This window comes from Oncorhynchus mykiss, chromosome 10 (genome assembly GCF_057628025.1).
Source record: "Oncorhynchus mykiss isolate SJ-2025 chromosome 10, ASM5762802v1, whole genome shotgun sequence".
In the NCBI taxonomy this organism is placed as follows: domain Eukaryota; kingdom Metazoa; phylum Chordata; class Actinopteri; order Salmoniformes; family Salmonidae; genus Oncorhynchus; species Oncorhynchus mykiss.
The window spans coordinates 2,209,299-2,228,096 of NC_143031.1; the positions used below are offsets into that span (position 1 = coordinate 2,209,299).

Sequence of the window (18,798 nt, forward strand, 5' to 3'; positions counted from 1 at the left end):
TGGCCAGGGCGCTCTTGAAAAAGAGATTTTAATCTCAATGACCCCTTCCTGGTTAAATAAAGGTTAAATAAATAAAATAAATACAATTAGCCTAATTAGCCTAATATACTGTAAATGCTGCTGTAATTGTAACATTGGAATTTTACAGTATTTTACTATAATTATACGGGACATGTGTCTTTGGCATCATTAAAATTGAAGACTGTTATTTTATCAAATCAATTCCCTGTAATTATTATTAAGTGATTAAACTAATCATGTAATTAACTAGGAAGTCGGGGCACCAAGGAAAATCTTCAGATTATAAAGTTATAATTTTCCAAATATAACTCTTCAGAGTTGGTGAGGTTTATGACCCCCATAAATACCTTTCCCCCATTCCTGTCTACTCTACAGAGTGACTCTTGGAAAGCCCTTTGTTAACATAGAGAGTCTGGTAACATCAAAAGGGTGGTGAACAGAACCATGTTTCGGTAATCCGACCAGTTGAAAATATGCATTGGTACTTAATGAATATGACATCAAATCAGTTGTCGCCTGAGACATTATTACTGATAGGATGACAATAAACTGTATCTTGGAAAGTCTACACATTATAGTTATCAGATTCACATGGAATTGTTGTGCAATTTAAATGTTTAAATATTAAACTATTTGTAGCTTCTAAATGAGAGAATTGGTTTTCATAAGTGAACTAGGCTCAACTCAGTGGCCCCGCCCAAGTTAACAGGTTAAAAGTGCTAATATCAAACTACAGAACTAAGCCAACTTCAGCGAGAGCTCAAAGTATGGTAACTTGGTATGAACTTTGAACTCTTATTCACTAAAGAAGTGATACCTCCTAGTCATTGAGTTAGCAGCAGCACCTGTAAATGTGGGCTAGGAAAGGACGGACAAAGTATCTGACCTACCAAATGACGACGGCACTAAAAAGTATCTGTCTACCAGACATTCTTCAGAGGACAGGGAGATCTCAGTTGGGCAACACGGCCTTCCATCTATGACCAACCTATTGAGGCGCGGCTCAGAATAAATATTTCTTGCATTTTCCTTTTCCAAATGGGCGGTTATTTAGAATGCATAAGATTCTGTATTTATGATAGCATAACTGCATTGGGCCCGATAGAGATCCAAACCTTTTGTTCCTCAGTCTTCCCGCGCTTTCATTTCACCCAACCCCCTTTCTTTGTGTAACCAGCCGTCATATCTGTTCCGTCCTTAGGGACGTTTTCATTTATGACGTATTTAGTAATCAATGTATGACTCATTCTGTTTGATTAGTTAGGTATTTAGTAAATAAATAATTAAACCAAGTTTTGTATTGCTGATTCAACTTGGATACTTCAGAGTAATATTCAGAAATGTTCTCATAGAATAGATGTTTCGGCGGTTGTTGGACTTCGCATCCCAGGTTGACAAAATTTCTAGCTGCAGACTAGTAATTAGCATCTAAGATTTGCTCTTATTCGATAGGGATCGATAGTCTCAGAGTTTAAACATTTCCAGCCATGTAGCCAATGCTCCATGTGGTATGGTTAGGAATTCAATAACTATTCACAATCACAGCTCACACTGTGGGTTTGCTTAGTCTGAACTCAAAGCTGTGCCACCTCATTTTACACCGAGGTACGTGTGGTCTGAAGAGGATTTTCTCAGGAGGGGGTTTTATTCGTAATAAAAAGGGCAGTTCTATGATGCCGGATCATGTCTGTGCTCACGGGGCCAATGAGTTAGTTAAACTTTAAAGGGAATACAATTCTCTCACATTAAAGCTGGGAACCTACCCTCCCACGTTCAGCTGGAACGGTGGCGCAAAATATTCTTAGAAATATTTAACCTCCACACATTAACAAGTCCAATAGCTCAAATGAAAGATAAACACCTTGTTCATCTAGCCAGCAAGTCAGATTTCTAAAATGTTTTACGGCGAAAACATAGCACATATATATGTCAAACCACCACCAGACACAGCTCATTTGAATAGCCAAAACATGCAATCAACAAACGCAGGATTAAAAAATAAATCATTCACTAACCTTTTGAAAATCTTCATCAGATGACAGTAATAGGACATGTTACATAGTACATTTTTTTTTTTCAATAATATGCCATTTATATCCATAAATGTCCATTTACATTGAATTCATGTTCAGAAAATACTCAAAAATGTCCGCAGGAAATCTAGGTAGCGCGGCAAGATAACGTAAATAGACATCATAAACTTTGACTAAATATACATGTTCTACATATAGTTAGAAAGATACACTGCTTCTTTATGCAATCGCTTTGTTACATTTATTTTTAACGTTACAGAAATCGCACACTATTCAATATTCTGAGACAGCGCTCAGATATAAGCTAAATTTCTCCGTAATGTTGGAGTCAACAGAAACACAGATTTCAGCATAAATATTCCCTTACCTTCGATTGTCTTCGTTCAGAATGTTCTGGAAGGGTTCATATTTATCCAATACATCGTTTGGTTTCAAGTATTGCGTCTTTGTATTAGCTACTGCTAATAACATCAGCTGAAATGCACCCAAAATGTCCTCTGGTCCGGAAAAGTTGCGCATCAAAACTTCAAAATTACATATTATATGTACACTAAACAGGTCAAACTAAGTGCAGAATCAAGCTATATGATGTTTTAAACACACAAAACAAATTTCTATTCAACCGGTCATCGTTAGCTCTTCCCAGGAGTGCTGGAACAAAGGTATGGCCGGGACCAATTCGCGCCCCAACGCACAAGGTATTTTCTCCTGGCACACACTAATTTCACTCCCATAGGGCCAATTCTCGCGTGATTTGAACGATTAAAAGCTCTACTGAATGAGGACATCTAGTGGAAGACATAGAAAGTCTCCCCAGATCCATAACTGGTTGGGAAGGGTGGGGGCGATGACATCAAAGTTGCCCCAACTTTCATGACCACAAAAACTAGTTTGGAAGAATGCCTGCCCTGTGAGTTCTGCTATACTTACATACATAATTCCAACGGTTTTAGAAGCTTTAGAGTGTTTTCTATCCAATAATAATTATTATATGCATATATTAGCAATTTTTGACATATTTTTTTTCAGTTTACTATGGGTACCCAATTCCTCCAAAGGGGGCAGAAGTCAGCCCTATCTTTAACAGGTTTTAACATCACATTCCATCATTTCCCAAATAGTTTCATCTTTACTCATTCATTTTATGCAAGACTTAGACGCAAACCCCATAATTGAGAAATGTACATATTGAGAGATATAGTTATGTGTGTTTCCTGTCCTCTCTGAGGTCACCAAATGAAACACACAACCACTACTAGGGGGGATTTATAATACACATTACCACTACTAGGGGGGATTTATAATACACATTACCACTACTAGGGGGGATTTATAATACACATTACCACTACTAGGGGGGATTTATAATACACATTACCACTACTAGGGGGGATTTATAATACACATTACCACTACTAGGGGGATTTATAATACACATTACCACTACTGGGGGGGGGGGGTTATAATACACATTACCACAACTGGGGGGGATTTATAATACACATTACTACTACTAGGGGGATTTACCACTACTAGAGGGGATTTATAATACACATTACCACTACTAGGGGGGATTTATAATACACATTACCACCACTAGGGGGGATTTATAATACACATTACTACAACTAGGGGGGATTTATAATACACATTACCACTACTAGGGGGGATTTATAATACACATTACCACTACTAGGGGGGATTTATAATACACATTACTACTACTAGGGGGGATTTATAATACACATTACCACTACTAGGGGGGATTTATAATACACATTACCACTACTAGGGGGATTTATAATACACATTACTACTACTAGGGGGGATTTATAATACACATTACCACTACTAGGGGGGATTTATAATACACATTACCACTACTAGGGGGGATTTATAATACACATTACCACTACTAGGGGGGATTTATAATACACATTACCACTACTAGGGGGGATTTATAATACACATTACCACTACTAGGGGGGATTTATAATACACATTACCACTACTAGGGGGGATTTATAATACACATTACCACTACTAGGGGGGATTTATAATACACATTACCACTACTAGGGGGGATTTATAATACACATTACCACTACTAGGGGGGATTTATAATACACATTACCACTACTAGGTGGGATTTATAATACACATTATCACTACTAGGAGGGATTTATAATACACATTACCACTACTAGGGGGGATTTATAATACACATTACCACTACTAGGGGGGGTTTATAATACACATTACCACTACTAGGGGAGATTTATAATACACATTACCACTACTAGGGGGGGATTTATAATACACATTACCACTACTAGGGGGATTTATAATACACATTACCACTACTAGGGGGGATTTATAATACACATTACCACTACTAGGAGGGATTTATAATACACATTACCACTACTAGGGGGGATTTATAATACACATTACCACTACTAGGGGGGGATTTATAATACACATTACCACTACTAGGGGGGATTTATACAGTGTCAAGAATCATTTCTGTATAAATTCGTCATTAAATTTGATCTGAAATTCATCTAGATCACAACAATAGACAAAGTCTGCTTAAACGAATAACACAAAAAAATATCAGTTTTCATGTCTTTATTGAACACACCGTGTAAACATTCACTGTACTTGGTAGGGAAAAGTATGTGAAATCTTGGATAAAATAACTGGTTGACCCTCCTTTAGCAGCTGTAACCTCAACCAAACTTTTTCTGTAGTTGCGGATCACACCTGCACAATGGTCAGGAGGATTTTTGGACCATTCCTCTTTACAAAATGGTTTCAGTTCAGCAATATTCTTGGAATGTCTGGTGTGAACTGTTCTCTTGAGGTCATGCCACAGCATCTCAATCGGGTTGAGGTCAGGACTCTGAATGGGCCACTCCAGAAGGCATATTTTCGTCTGTTGAAGTAATTCTGTTGTTGATTTACTTCTGTGTTTTGGGTCGTTGTCCTGTTGCATCACCCAACTTCTGTTGAGCTTCAATTGGCGGACAGATAGCATAACATTCTCCAGCAAAATGTCTTGATAAACTTGGGAACTCCTTTTTCCGTCGATGATAGCAAGCTGTCCAGGCCCTGAGGCAGCCAAACAGTCCCAAACCATGATGCTCCCTCCACCGTACTTTACAGTTGGGATGAGGTTTTGATGTTGGTGTGCTGTGCCTCTTTTTCTCCACACATGGTGTTGTGTGTTCCTTCCAAACAACTCAACTGTAGTTTAATCTGTCCACAGAATATTTTGCCAGTAGCACTGTGGAACATCCAGATGCACTTTTGCGAACTTCAGATGTGCAGCAACGTTTTGGGGGGACTGCAGTGACTTCTTCCGTGGTGTCCTCCCATGAACACCCTTCTTGTTTAGTGTTTAACGTATCGTAGACTTGTCAACAGAGATGTTAGAGATGTTCCAGAGATTTCTGTAAGTATTTAGCTGACACTCTAGGATTCTTCTTAACCTCATTGAGCATTCTGCGCTGTGCTCTTGCAGTCATCTTTGCAGGACGGACACTCCTAGGGAGAGTAGCAACAGTGCTGAACTTTCTCCATTTATAGACAATTTGTCTTACTGTGGACTGATGAACATCAAGGCTTTTAGAAATACTTTTGTAACCCTTTCCAGCTTTATGCAAGTCAACAATTCTTAAACTTAGGTCTTCTGAGATCTATTTTGTTTGAGGCATGGTTCACATCAGGCAATACTTCTTGTGAATAGCAAAGAATAATTTTGTGGGTGTTTTTTTATAGGGCAAGGCAGCTCTAACCGACATCTCCAATCTCGTCTCATTGCCTCCAGGATAGCTGACTCCTGACTCCAAAAGGGTGTAGACAGAGAAGGTGTGTGTAACAGGTTTGGTTAGGTTTCCACTTGTCTGTAAAGAAAGGTGTGTGTAACAGGGTTGGTTAGGTTTCCACTTGCCTGTAAAGAAAGGTGTGTTTAATGATTAAAGCATTCTTATTTGTTGGTTCAATTCCGATGACAATAAGGTGTGTTGTGATTGGCCCCGCTTGACGATAGGTGGAGATCCGAATGTCAGGTCTTCCCAGTGTGAAAATGTGATGCAAGGGGTAGGTCACGTTCTGAATACTGTTTTCTATTTTCTATTTTACAATGTGTACAAGTTTGCTGTACGTTACTGATTTATACATGTGTGGGTATATGGTACCTGATAGGGATTGAGGGGCTTTCTGGGATGTGCTTTGGCATATGATTGCTGTAAATAAGTGTGTTAGCTAGCATACACCGATGTAATAGTCACACAAGCCCACTGCTAACACAGTTGTCTTCATGATACAGATTTTGACCAATGACACCCATCAACGTCATTAAGCTCTGCAAAACTAACGTGCTGCATCCTGTTTAACTACACAACTAACGTGCTGTTTCCTGTTTAACTACACAACTAACGTGCTGTTTCCTGTTTAAATACACAACTAACGTGCTGCATCCTGTTTAACTACACAACTAACGTGCTGTTTCCTGTTTAACTACACAACTAACGTGCTGTTTCCTGTTTAAATACACAACTAACGTGCTGTTTCCTGTTTAACTACACAACTAACGTACTGTTTCCTGTTTAAATACACAACTAACGTGCTGTTTCCTGTTTAACTACACAACTAACGTGCTGTTTCCTGTTTAAATACACAACTAACGTGCTGTTTCCTGTTTAAATACACAACTAACGTGCTGCATCCTGTTTAACTACACAACTAACGTGCTGTTTCCTGTTTAACTACACAACTAACGTGCTGTTTCCTGTTTAACTACACAACTAACGTGCTGCTTCCTGTTTAACTACACAACTAACGTGCTGCATCCTGTTTAACTACACAACTAACGTGCTGTTTCCTGTTTAACTACACAACTAACGTGCTGTTTCCTGTTTAACTACACAACTAACGTGCTGTTTCCTGTTTAACTACACAACTAAGGTGCTGCATCCTGTTTAACTACACAACTAACGTGCTGTTTCCTGTTTAACTACACAACTAACGTGCTGTTTCCTGTTTAACTACACGTATTTACACATGTTATATTTTGTGTTGTATTTTTCTATTTTGTTAATGCCCAGTATGAAAATGTGATGCAAGGGATGTTACCATCCACAGTCATCATCATCATTAAGCCCTGCTCAACTAACGTGCTGTTTCCTGTTTAACAACAGATAATAAATATTGCTCAACTGGGACCACTGGCTGGGGTGATTTATTTGAACAAAACACAACGCAAGGAGAGTACGATTAACATCTGTTACACGTGTTTGTATCTTCCGAAAGTTGATTGCATTTGATTCGTGAACCGGGCTGCTTCCAGCTGCATGAGCCAGGGACCCCGTTCAAAGCGCACCGCGAAGTCCGTTCAAAACAAAAGTGACGTCATTAAGCACGTGTGGTAATTACTAGGACTCTGTGTTTTCCCATGCAAAACGCCTTCCAAAATGAAACAAATTGTTAGAAAATGCTGACTTTTATTTTATATAAATTAGATGTATGATTCTGGACAATGCTGATAACTGTTCCGTTGAGAAAGGCGCTCCTCCTGTCCTGCTTCGTCCGACCAGTAGCCGGCAGTTCAGGATAATTGAATCCGCCCAGATTGCCTGTCAATTGCTGTTCAGGATTTAAACGCCCCACAAACTCTCTGCTCGGCTAGAGGGCTCCCGCGGCTCGGCGAATAGAAAACCCCCGATTCCTCTTTTAACCTCCCGCGACACACACACACACACACACACACACACACACACACACACACACACACACACACACACACACACACACACACACACACACACACACACACACACAGTGCTCAACTACCGACGGCCCTGATTGGTTAACCAATCCTCTCAGTCACCACTGTGTGGGCGGGACTGACACACGCGCCTCCGGAGCTCAAGAGCAGCACTTTACCGATTCTGTGCGTGAGAGGAAAGGGAGGAAGAGAGGAATACGGCAGCATCTCTTCTTCTTACCGGAGGAAACACAACGAATCATTATCACAGCTATAGTGCTACGGAGCAGTTACATCTAATCTGCGCGCTACCCAATTCCCGGTACATCTTCTAGGCCACCCAAGGGGACTAAACCGAATAAAGGGAGGAAAACGTTAGGGAAACATTATTACCGATCGATACGCACGAGGAGCCCATATATATATACGGATCTCACAGCAACACGAGGACTGACGAGGCCACCCCCACCTGGATAACAAACCGCTTAACGTAGAACGGAGAGCTTTCGGTAACGCTAGTAAAGAGAGCGAGAAGACAGTATGATTCTCAAGCATCACTTGGTCCTGACACTGTGCGCTGTCTACGGGATCCTGCTAAAAGGTAAACCTGCTGGTTTTAACTTTTACATGGAATGGATTTTGGTGTTTGTGTGCATAGCAAATTTGCAATCAGAATTTTACAACCACAGTGTGTCATTTCAAATCTTAGAAATGATATGTGACCATTACAAATCGTGTTAAACTAACACTTATTTCAAAGTGTTGATGAACAAACAAGGCAGGAGTGTTGCATCCCAAACACCGCGGGTGTTGCAAATTCTCTCTTAAATTAAGTCTTTATTAGAGCTGTTACACTTTCTAACACCTGTTGTGTTTGTCACTCGTTTTCTAGGGTGTTGTTTTAACACCGTAGGGCAGGGGTGTCAAAGTCAAATGGACGGAGGGCCAAATAAAAAAATCAGCTACAAGACGAGGGCCGGACTGTTCGAATGTTCATTGAAAAATTTTTAAATGACGCATATAGTCTAGTGAACCTAATTGAACCTACTGAAAACCTAACAAATATATTACAATATGATCAGATAAATAAAGCAATATTTTCTTATGGCTCTGTCAGTAATCTTTAATTTTCAACAGACACAAAAGACAAATTTCCTTTATATAAATATCCCCATAACATGAACATTAAATGAAAGAAACCGGTATTCAAGGCACCATCAGTAGACTATATTTTCTATTTTAGCAAAAGTGGGCTAAATTTACTTCAAAGAAAAAACAATAATAGCAATTTTCTATCATCCACTCAACTGAAATATTTTTAAAATATAATTGGATTGAAATACAAAAAAATAAAGTGCAAAAATCTATTAATCAAAAACAACACTTTGTTTAAGGAGAAGTAACATGCAGTGAAAACAAATATTAAATTTTAACTTTTAAACTTGAACTGAGTAAAAACTCTAAATATGTGATTGCACAGTAATGTTCACTTGTTTGAGGTTGAGGGTGATACTTGGTGGTGTCCCATCTTTTCCACAAGTTCATCAATGTTCGGGGTAAGGCTCTGAGCTGAAGAAATCCTCAGAATTGAGTGGAGGTGTTCAGCAGTAAGTCGACTTCTGTGTGATGTTTTGTTCAGGTTCATCAAAGAAAACAGTTGTTCACACAGGTATGTGCTGCCAAACATAGACAACGTTTGAGCAGCCTGGATGCGCAGCTGGGGCATTGTGCCGGGGAGGAAACGGGCGAACTCCGCAGCACCCACTGCCGCATATTTTGCCCTCAGTGCATCATTGCATTGGAGGTCAATCAACTCCATTTGGAGGTTTGGTGGTGAGCTTTCCACGTCAACAGCAAATGGGTTACCGAGCAGTTCCAACCTGCTTTTTTGTGCTTCAAAGTCAGCAAATCGGCGTCGAAAGTCAGCGGCAAGCATACCTATTTTATCAGCCAACTGTGTGCTCGGGAACGCACTGGTAGAGAGCTTCTCTTTCATGGTCTGGCAGCTGGGAAAGTGGCTCAAATTTTCTTTCCGCATCTGCGTCTCCCACAGAGTCAGTTTGGTTTTAAATGCCTTCACTGTACTGTACATATCAGAGATGACACGATCCCGACCCTGCAGCTGCAAGTTTATTGCATTCAGATGACTCGTAATGTCACACAGAAAAGCCATTTCACACAGAAACATTTCGTCTCGGAGTTGTGTTGTGTCTTTCCCTTTGCTGTCCAAGAACAGACAAATCTCCTCACGAAGCTCGAAACATCTTTGAAGCACCTTTCCCTGGCTTAGCCATCGCACCTCTGTGTGATAAGGCAAATCACCATGCTCCGTTTCTAACTCCGTCAGAAATGCCTTGAACTGGCGGTGATTCAAACCTTTGGCTCTGATAAAGTTAACTGTGCGCGTGATGATGCTCATTACATGCTCCATTTTCAAGGCTTTACCGCACAACGCTTCCTGGTGTATGATACAATGATAAGCTGTCAGCTCACCTGTCGCGTTTTCCTCTTGCATCTTTTCCCGTATCTTCGCCACCAGTCCGCTCCTGTGTCCACACATCGCAGGTGCTCCGTCGGTTGTCAAACCCACGAGTTTTTCCCAAGGCAGCTCCATCTCATTTACACATCTTGACACCTCTTCATACAAATCATGCCCCGTAGTTGTGCCATGCATAGGACGTAAAGCCAAAAACTCCTCTGTCACGCTTAGGTTGGAGTCCACTCCGCGGATGAAAATTGACAACTGGGCAATGTCAGAAATGTCGGTGCTCTCATCCACAGCCAAGGAATATGCAATAAAATCTTTTCCCTTTTTCACAAGCTGCTCTTTTAGATTGATGGACAACTGGTCTACTCTCTCGGCAATGGTGTTTCTGCTCAGACTCACATTTAAAAAGAGTTGCCTTTTTTCTGGGCAAACTTCGTCACAAACTTTAATCATGCAGTTTTTGATGAAATCCCCCTCCGTAAATGGCCGGGCTGATTTAGCGATCTCTTCTGCCAAAATAAAACTGGCCTTGACAGCAGCCTGGCCTTGTGATTTGGCTTTTTTGAACAGAGCCTGTCGAGATTTGAGGCCTCGTTTTAATTCCTCTGCCTTTTGTAGCCTTTGTTCCATGTCCATATTCTTGTTTTTGTCCGCGTGTTTCGTTTCATAATGTCGTCTCAGATTATACTCTTTCAGTACCGCCACACTTTCTCCACACAGAAGACACACAGGTTTTCCAGCTACCTTCGTGAACATATACTCCGACTCCCACCTTGTTTGAAACCCCCGGTTCTCAGTATCCACCTTCCGTTTTGCCATTTTTGATGGGTATCTGAAAGTTAATTTTACTGTGATGCTGACGACTGCTGTGCCAATAAATATTGAAATGAAGCAGCCTACTGCTCGGTGCGTCACCTTTGCATTGTGGGAAATGTAGTATTGGTGCGTGTAAAAGATCTGCGGGCTGCCGGCTTGCTGCGGGCCGGTTCTAATAATAAATCAAGATCATCCCAGGGGCCGTAAAAAACCTTCTTGCGGGCCGGATGTGGCCCGCGGGCCTTGACTCTGACATATGTGCCGTAGGGTGTAACGCCTTATATGCATATTTATTTCCTAGGGTGCCTTTCAGGTGAATTTGAGAAGTACCAGTACCACCCACGACTGTGTTTTCTAGCGACAGAGACATAATTGTTGCATTCAGTGGTTGTCAGTCCTGTAGCCTACACCAAGCAAGTTCCTTAAAAATGTGAAATATTTTAATGTTTTTATGTGTATTTTTTTGCATTATTTTTTTTTGACAATGTCATACTTCAACAACCTACTTTTTAACGCCAACACAGTGGTCTGAAACTCCTGGTTTGCAGGCCACATCGGCAAGCCACGTTACGCTGGCTTGCAAAGAGTTCTATAAATCATATTGGAATCCAGCCACAGTTCGAATAGCAAACAATTCAGAAACTTTTAAATCCCCGGCAATTATTGCCATGGTAAGGAACATTGAGAAATTAGATTGGAATAACCATCTCAACAACAGGTGAAATTAATCCAACCACTTACAATTTGGATTAGTTTTGAAAAATGTATGTTATTTATATCTGTGTAGTAGAAGATCAATTAATCAGTGGATGTGCATACAGAAACAGGTGAGTGAATTAATTCATGAAAATTTTATTTTTGTGTCAAATCGGCAATTGGCAACCCATCCCTTTTGGGATTAATTGACACATAAACAAACATTACAATAATTCACTGCTAATTAAATGACAATTCTTCTGTCTGTTCTCTGCATTGCACATCACAGAAAGAGTGAACAAATACATAATAATAAGGTTATCCAAACATGATTGCTATCCCTAGAGCAGTAAAATAACATACATACACACACATACATACATACACACATACATACACTCTGTACATACATACATACATACATACATGCTGTATATATATACACATACATACATATGAACATACATACATACATACATACATACATACATACATGCTGTATATACAGTGGGGCAAAAAAGTATTTAGTCAGGCACCAATTGTGCAAGTTCTCCCACTTAAAAAGATGAGAGGCCTGTAATTTTCATCATAGGTACTCTTCAACTATGACAGACAAAATGAGAAAAAAAAATCCAGAAAATCACATTGTAGGATTTTTAATGAATTTATTTGCCAATTATGGTGGAAAATAAGTATTTGGTCACCTACAAACAAGCAAGATTTCTGGCTCTCACAGACCTGTAACTTCTTCTTTAAGAGGCTCCTCTGTCCTCCACTCGTTACCTGTATTAATGGCACCTGTTTGAACTTGTTATCAGTATAAAAGACACCTGTCCAGGTGGTCTGTCTCCTCATGGCTACATAATACCAGGGTATTGTCACGTGGGACTAGGTGTGTGTGCAGGAATCAGACGCAGAGAGAGAGTAACGGAGTAAAGTGCTTTACTATTGCACACCAAACTGATAAGCCCAATACAATACAGGGCGCAGGACCCTATACCAGACAACCCAAAACCACAGGGTGTCCAGTATAGAAAACAAAATACACCACCACCTAATATGTACACACGTAACAAAAGACAATCCCGCACAAAACAACTACTACATATAGGGAAGCTAATGAAACCAGAATACACACAGGTGAAACTAATAAGACAAAACCAACAGACAAACGAAAAAGGGATCGGTAGCGGCTACGACGACCGCCAAGCACCGCCCGAACAGGCAGGGGAGCCAACTTCGGCGGAAGTCGTGACCGGTATATCTCGTGGTCTGTCTCCTCATGACTACATAATACCAGGGTATATCTGGTGGTCTGTCTCCTCATGACTACATAATACCAGGGTATATCTGGTGGTCTGTCTCCTCATGACTACTTAATACCAGGGTATATCTGGTGGTCTGTCTCCTCATGACTACATAATACCAGGGTATATCTGGTCGTCTGTCTCCTCATGACTACATAATACCTGTCTCCTGCCCTGTCACCCACTAGGGTCCCAGATATACGTGCTAATGCATTGGAATGAACGTAATTTGTGCATAATTTTTTGGATGATTTGGGTGCCTATGGGACCTGTTGTGCACGCTTGCTTTGTGTGTTCAATTGAGAAATGAATGCTTTCTTTAGTTGTGTTGAATGGAGAAATGAACACTTTCTTTGGTTGTGTTCAATGGAGAAATGAACGGTAAACAGTTCAGAGCGCACAAAACAGACCTCACAAAGAGGCTTAGCATCTTCCCTGGTGAGCAGGTTTTTGTTACAGCAGCAACAACAACATCTCAAACATTTTTCCATTATTGGTTCATTACGAATCGTCTGAAAACAAATGGAGGAAACTGCATAGGCTATATAAAGAACCCTGTTTTCTTCTAATGAGGACAGTCATTCAGATAAGGACTTCTCTGTAAAGCATCTCAGGCTTTAGCCTATAGCCGTGCTTGTATGTTTTGTAGTTAGGGCTACAGTATGCGCAGCAGGACTTTGGGCTTTTTATAGACTTGGTGAATGTTTTGCACTGTTATTCAGTACCCTAATAGATGGTTTAACAGGAGCGTGGACAGAGCGTGGACAGAGCGTGGACAGAGCGTGGACAGAGCGTGGACAGAGCGTGGACAGAAGTTGTATCATAGAATGAGAAAATTATTAGAAGGGGATAGAACATGGATAGAACATGGATAGAATGGGATAGAACATGGATAGAACGGGATAGAAGATGGATTGAAGATGGATAGAATGGGATAGAACATGGGATAGAACATGGATAGAACATGGATAGAACATGGATAGAACATGGATAGAACATGGATAGAATGGGATAGAACATGGATAGAAGATGGATAGAATGGGATAGAAGATGTATAGAATGGGATAGAACATGTATAGAATGGGATAGAAGATGGATAGAACATGAATAGAATGGGATAGAACATGTATAGAATGGGATAGAATATGGATAGAATGGGATAGAATATGGATAGAATGGTATAGAACATGGATAGAATGGGATAGAACTTGGATAGAACATGGATAGAATGGGATAGAACATGGATAGAATGGGATAGAACATGGATAGAATGGGATAGAACATGGATAGAATGGGATAGAACATGGATAGAATGGGATAGAACATGGATAGAATGGGATAGAATGGGATAGAAGATGAATAGAATGGGATATAACATGGATAGAACATGGATAGAAGATGGATAGAATGGGATAGAATGGGATAGAAGATGAATAGAATGGGATAGAATGGGATAGGAGATGGATAGAATGGGATATAACATGGATATAACGGGATAGAACATGGATAGAACATGGATAGAAGATGGATAGAATGGGATAGAATATGGATAGAAGATGGATAGAAGATGGATAGAAGATGGATAGAATGGGATAGAAGATGAATAGAATGGGATAGAATGGGATAGGAGATGGATAGAATGGGATATAACATGGATATAACGGGATAGAACATGGATAGAAGATGGATAGAAGATGGATAGAATGGGATAGAATATGGATAGAAGATTTATAGAAGATGGATAGAAGATGGATAGAATGGGATAGAAGATGAATGGGATAGGAGATGGATAGAATGGGATAGAATGGGATAGAATATGGATAGAATGGGATATAACATGGATATAACGGGATAGAACATGGATAGAACATGGATAGAAGATGAATAGAATGGGATAGAATGGGATAGATGGATATAATGGGATAGAATATGGATAGAAGATGGATAGAAGATGGATAGAATGGGATAGAAGATGAATAGAATGGGATAGAATGGGATAGGAGATGGATAGAATGGGATAGAATGGGATAGAACATGGATAGAACATGGATATAATTGGATATAACTCCATGCAAAAGTGTGAACAGGAGAGTGGAGAGCCTGGTGGAGAGCCTGGTGGAGAGCCTGGTGGAGAGCCTGGTGGAGAGCCTGGTGGAGAGCCTGGTGGAGAGCCTGGTGGAGAGCCTGGTGGAGAGAGAGAGAGAGATTTGCATTTGCTGAGGATAGTCTGTGACTAACAACCATCTCTCTCACATCCCCTAATGCACTAACATACATGAAGCCATGGTATGATCCTGATAGTGTGGAAATAATGTTGACTCCTTCCAAACTATGCGTGTCAAGGTCCCAGTGGGTAATGACTTGGCATTGAAAGCCTGTCACTGCCTCTATATCACTGTGTGTATTTACTCCTCCTCTCTGTGGCCATTTATCTGTGTCTGTCACTGGGTTCTGGATGAAAAGTCTCTTTGGCAGCGCAGTAGCATTCCCACATTGTGTCTCTGTGTGTGTTTGCGTCTGTGTGTGTGTCTGAGTGTCTTTCTCTGTATGTGTGTGGGTGTCTGAGTGTCTCTGTGTGTATGTGTTTGTTCTTAAATAGTTAGCTCACTCCTCAGCACAACAGCAGTCAATGTGTAATCTCTCTCTCTCTCTCTCTCAGTTAGATTTCAATTTAACCTCTCTGATCTCCCCATCCCGGATCCGGGATCGTGAATACAGACTCAAGCTCATTACCATAACGCAACGTTAACTATTCATGAAAATCGCAAATGAAATGAAAGAAATATGCCATCTCTCAAGCTCAGCCTTTTTTGTAAACAACACTGTCATCTCAGATTTTCAAAATATGCTTCTCAACCATAGGAAAACAATCATTTGTGTAACAGTAGCTAGCTAGCGTAGCATTTAGCGTTAGCATTAGCATTAGCGTTAGCATCCAGCAGGCAACATTTCAACAAAAACAAGAAAAGCCTTCAAATAAAATCATTTACCTTTGAAGAACTTCGGATGTTTTCAATGAGGAGACTCTCAGTTAGATAGCAAATGCTCAGTTTTTCCAAAAATATTATTTGTGTATTAGAAATAGCTCCGTTTTGTACATCACATTTGGCTACCAAAACAAAATGAAAATTCAGTCCTCAAAACGCGAACTTTTTTCCAAATTAACTCCATAATATCGACTGAAAACATGGCAAACGTTGTTTAGAATCAATCCTCAAGGTGTTTTTCACATATCTCTTCGACGATATATCGTTCGTGGAAGCCTGGTTTCTCCTCTCTATCAAATGGAAAAATACTTGCACCTGGCGTTGCGCACCAATTTCGACGCAGGACACCAGGCGGACACTTGGAAAATGTAGTCTCTTATGGTCAATCTTCCAATGATATGCCTACAAATACGTCACAATGCTGCCGACATCTTGGGGAAACGGCAGAAGGTCTAAGCTTATTCCTGTCGCATTCACAGCCATATAAGGAGACATTTGAAAACAGAGCTTCAGAAATTCTGCTCATTTCCTGTTTGACGTTTCATCTTGGTTTTGCCTGTAGAATGAGTTCTGGGGCACTCACAGACAATATCTTTGCAGATTCTGAAACTTCAGAGTGTTTTCTTTCCAAAACTGTCAATAATATGCATAGTCAAGCATCTTTTCGTGACAAAATATTGCGCTTAAAACGGGAACGTTTTTTATCCAATAATGAAATAGCGCCCCTATAGATTCAAGAGGATTTAAGGGGCTTTATTGACATGTTGTGTTGTATGATGGGAAACATATGTTTACATTTCCAAAGAAAATTAAATATGAAAAAAATAAACATTTGTCACACTTTACTCTGACATCATCAGAGTGTGTAGCTGAACACTGCATACTGGAAACACTCACTTTGTTATTTTAACTAAAACAACCAATCTTTGTTAAACATGAATACCAAACTTATCTTTGCATGGATTCCTCGACGCGGTTAGCGGTTCCAGCGCTGCAGGATCTGTATCTACTACGCTTTGTTTCAGGACAAACTGATCACTCAGAGTTCCAATGTGGCAATTGTTTGCTTGCCGAGGATTATAGGCTTGAGGAGGCTTCCTTGATCACACTGGTTGCCAGCCTACGTAAGAAACTGGGGAAAACGCAGAGTAGAATGTTTACCTTTTCTATCCTGGTGGCTGAACGTAGATTTGAATCCATAATAAACCCCCAGGAAGAGTAGCTGCTGCCTTGGCAGGAACTAATGGGGAACCATAATAAACCCCAGGAAGAGTAGCTGCTGCCTTGGGCAGGAACTAATGGGGATCCATAATAAACCCCCAGGAAGAGTAGCTGCTGCTAACGTTATATCTTTAGAAAAAGCTGCGGTAGCAAGGATTATCTACACATACTGAGCAGCTCATGTTATAGACAGAAGCGAGCTACAAGGCAGACCAATCCGAATTCATCCCTCGGCATCTCCAGCACACTCATTATCTCAGCCAATCATGAAGGTTCCTGTCTATTTCTATGGCTAAACCTACTAGGCTCGTAATTTAGCAATTTTATTTGTATTTACAGAAGATGGTATACATCTAGCTATTGTCGAAATTCACTTTCTTAGATACAGTACTTAGAACAGCTATTCAGCCGTAACATTGATTGGTAGAGAGGCTACTTTGTCGTCTTCACCTCGTGTTGATTTTCAGGGTCGTAACCAATGACGACCTAAGCTACAGTTTGAGTCCTTCTGGTCTTTTATGTTCATAAACAACTCATCCTTTTTACACTCTGTTAAAAAGGGGGAGTTTCCGTCTTGCTGACATGCTCTCTGAGCTCCCTCGGGTGTGGCTACTTACTGGGGCAAAGTATCATCACAAACTATGATCTTATTAGAAAACTAAAATCACATTCCTATCTTAACAAGAACATTATCATCATCTTTGATATTTCCTACACAACGTAAAGGATGAAAACCTTACATGTACAGTGTGTATACTGTTCAAGTTAAAATATTATATAATAATATATTGCCACATCTTTTGCAGTATACATTTAGAAAATATGAAGAGTGATACTCAGTAATGTGTTGGATTTACCCCAAACGTAACGCTTTGTATTCAGGACATAAAGGTAATATCTTTGCCATATTTTTTGCAGTTTTTCTTTATTGCCTTGTTGCAAACAGGATGAATGTTTTTGAATATTCTTATTCTGTACAGGCTTCATTCTTTTCACACTGTCGATTTGGCGTATTATGGCGTCACTACAATGTTGTTTTTTCACCAATCTACCAATAAGTTCTTCATGAGGCAAAACCTTCCTGGTCTTTGTTGTTGAACCTGTGTTTGAAGTGTACTGCTCAGCTAAGGCACTTTACAGTTAATTGTATGTGTGGAGTACAGAGATGAGGTAGTCATTCAAAAAGTTATGTTCAACACTATTATTACACACAGAGTGAGTCTATGACGGTGTGGTATTCTGTCAGGGTGAAGGGTTGTAGGAAGTCAGGCGCAGGAGAGCAGATAGTTGGTAGCAAACTGAGCCTTTTAATTGGCGACCCAAAAGCACACGACACAAACTAACACGAAATACAAATAAGAGTTTAACATAACCCAGCTTAACGTGCGCATACATGAACAGATGAACAATACCACACAAAGACATGGGGAAAACAGAGGGTTAAATACACAACACATAA

The 18,798-nt window shown here is 40.2% G+C and overlaps 1 protein-coding gene across 3 annotated transcripts in view; it reads left to right on the forward strand.

Annotated features, from left to right (window-relative positions):
• Positions 1–7,951: 7,951 nt before the first annotated feature.
• The window catches only part of LOC110511297 (cell adhesion molecule 2), a 473,792-nt gene continuing 462,945 nt past the window's right edge, over positions 7,952–18,798 (forward strand). For 2 of the 3 annotated variants that reach the window (XM_090188764.1, XM_090188762.1), the window contains exon 1: positions 7,969–8,425. In XM_090188764.1, coding sequence (XP_090044890.1) covers positions 8,365–8,425 — 61 coding nt within the window. In that variant the 5' untranslated portion in view covers positions 7,969–8,364. Of the gene's footprint in view, positions 8,426–18,798 lie in introns of all 3 variants that reach the window. The other variant, XM_090188763.1, reaches the window with a different exon arrangement.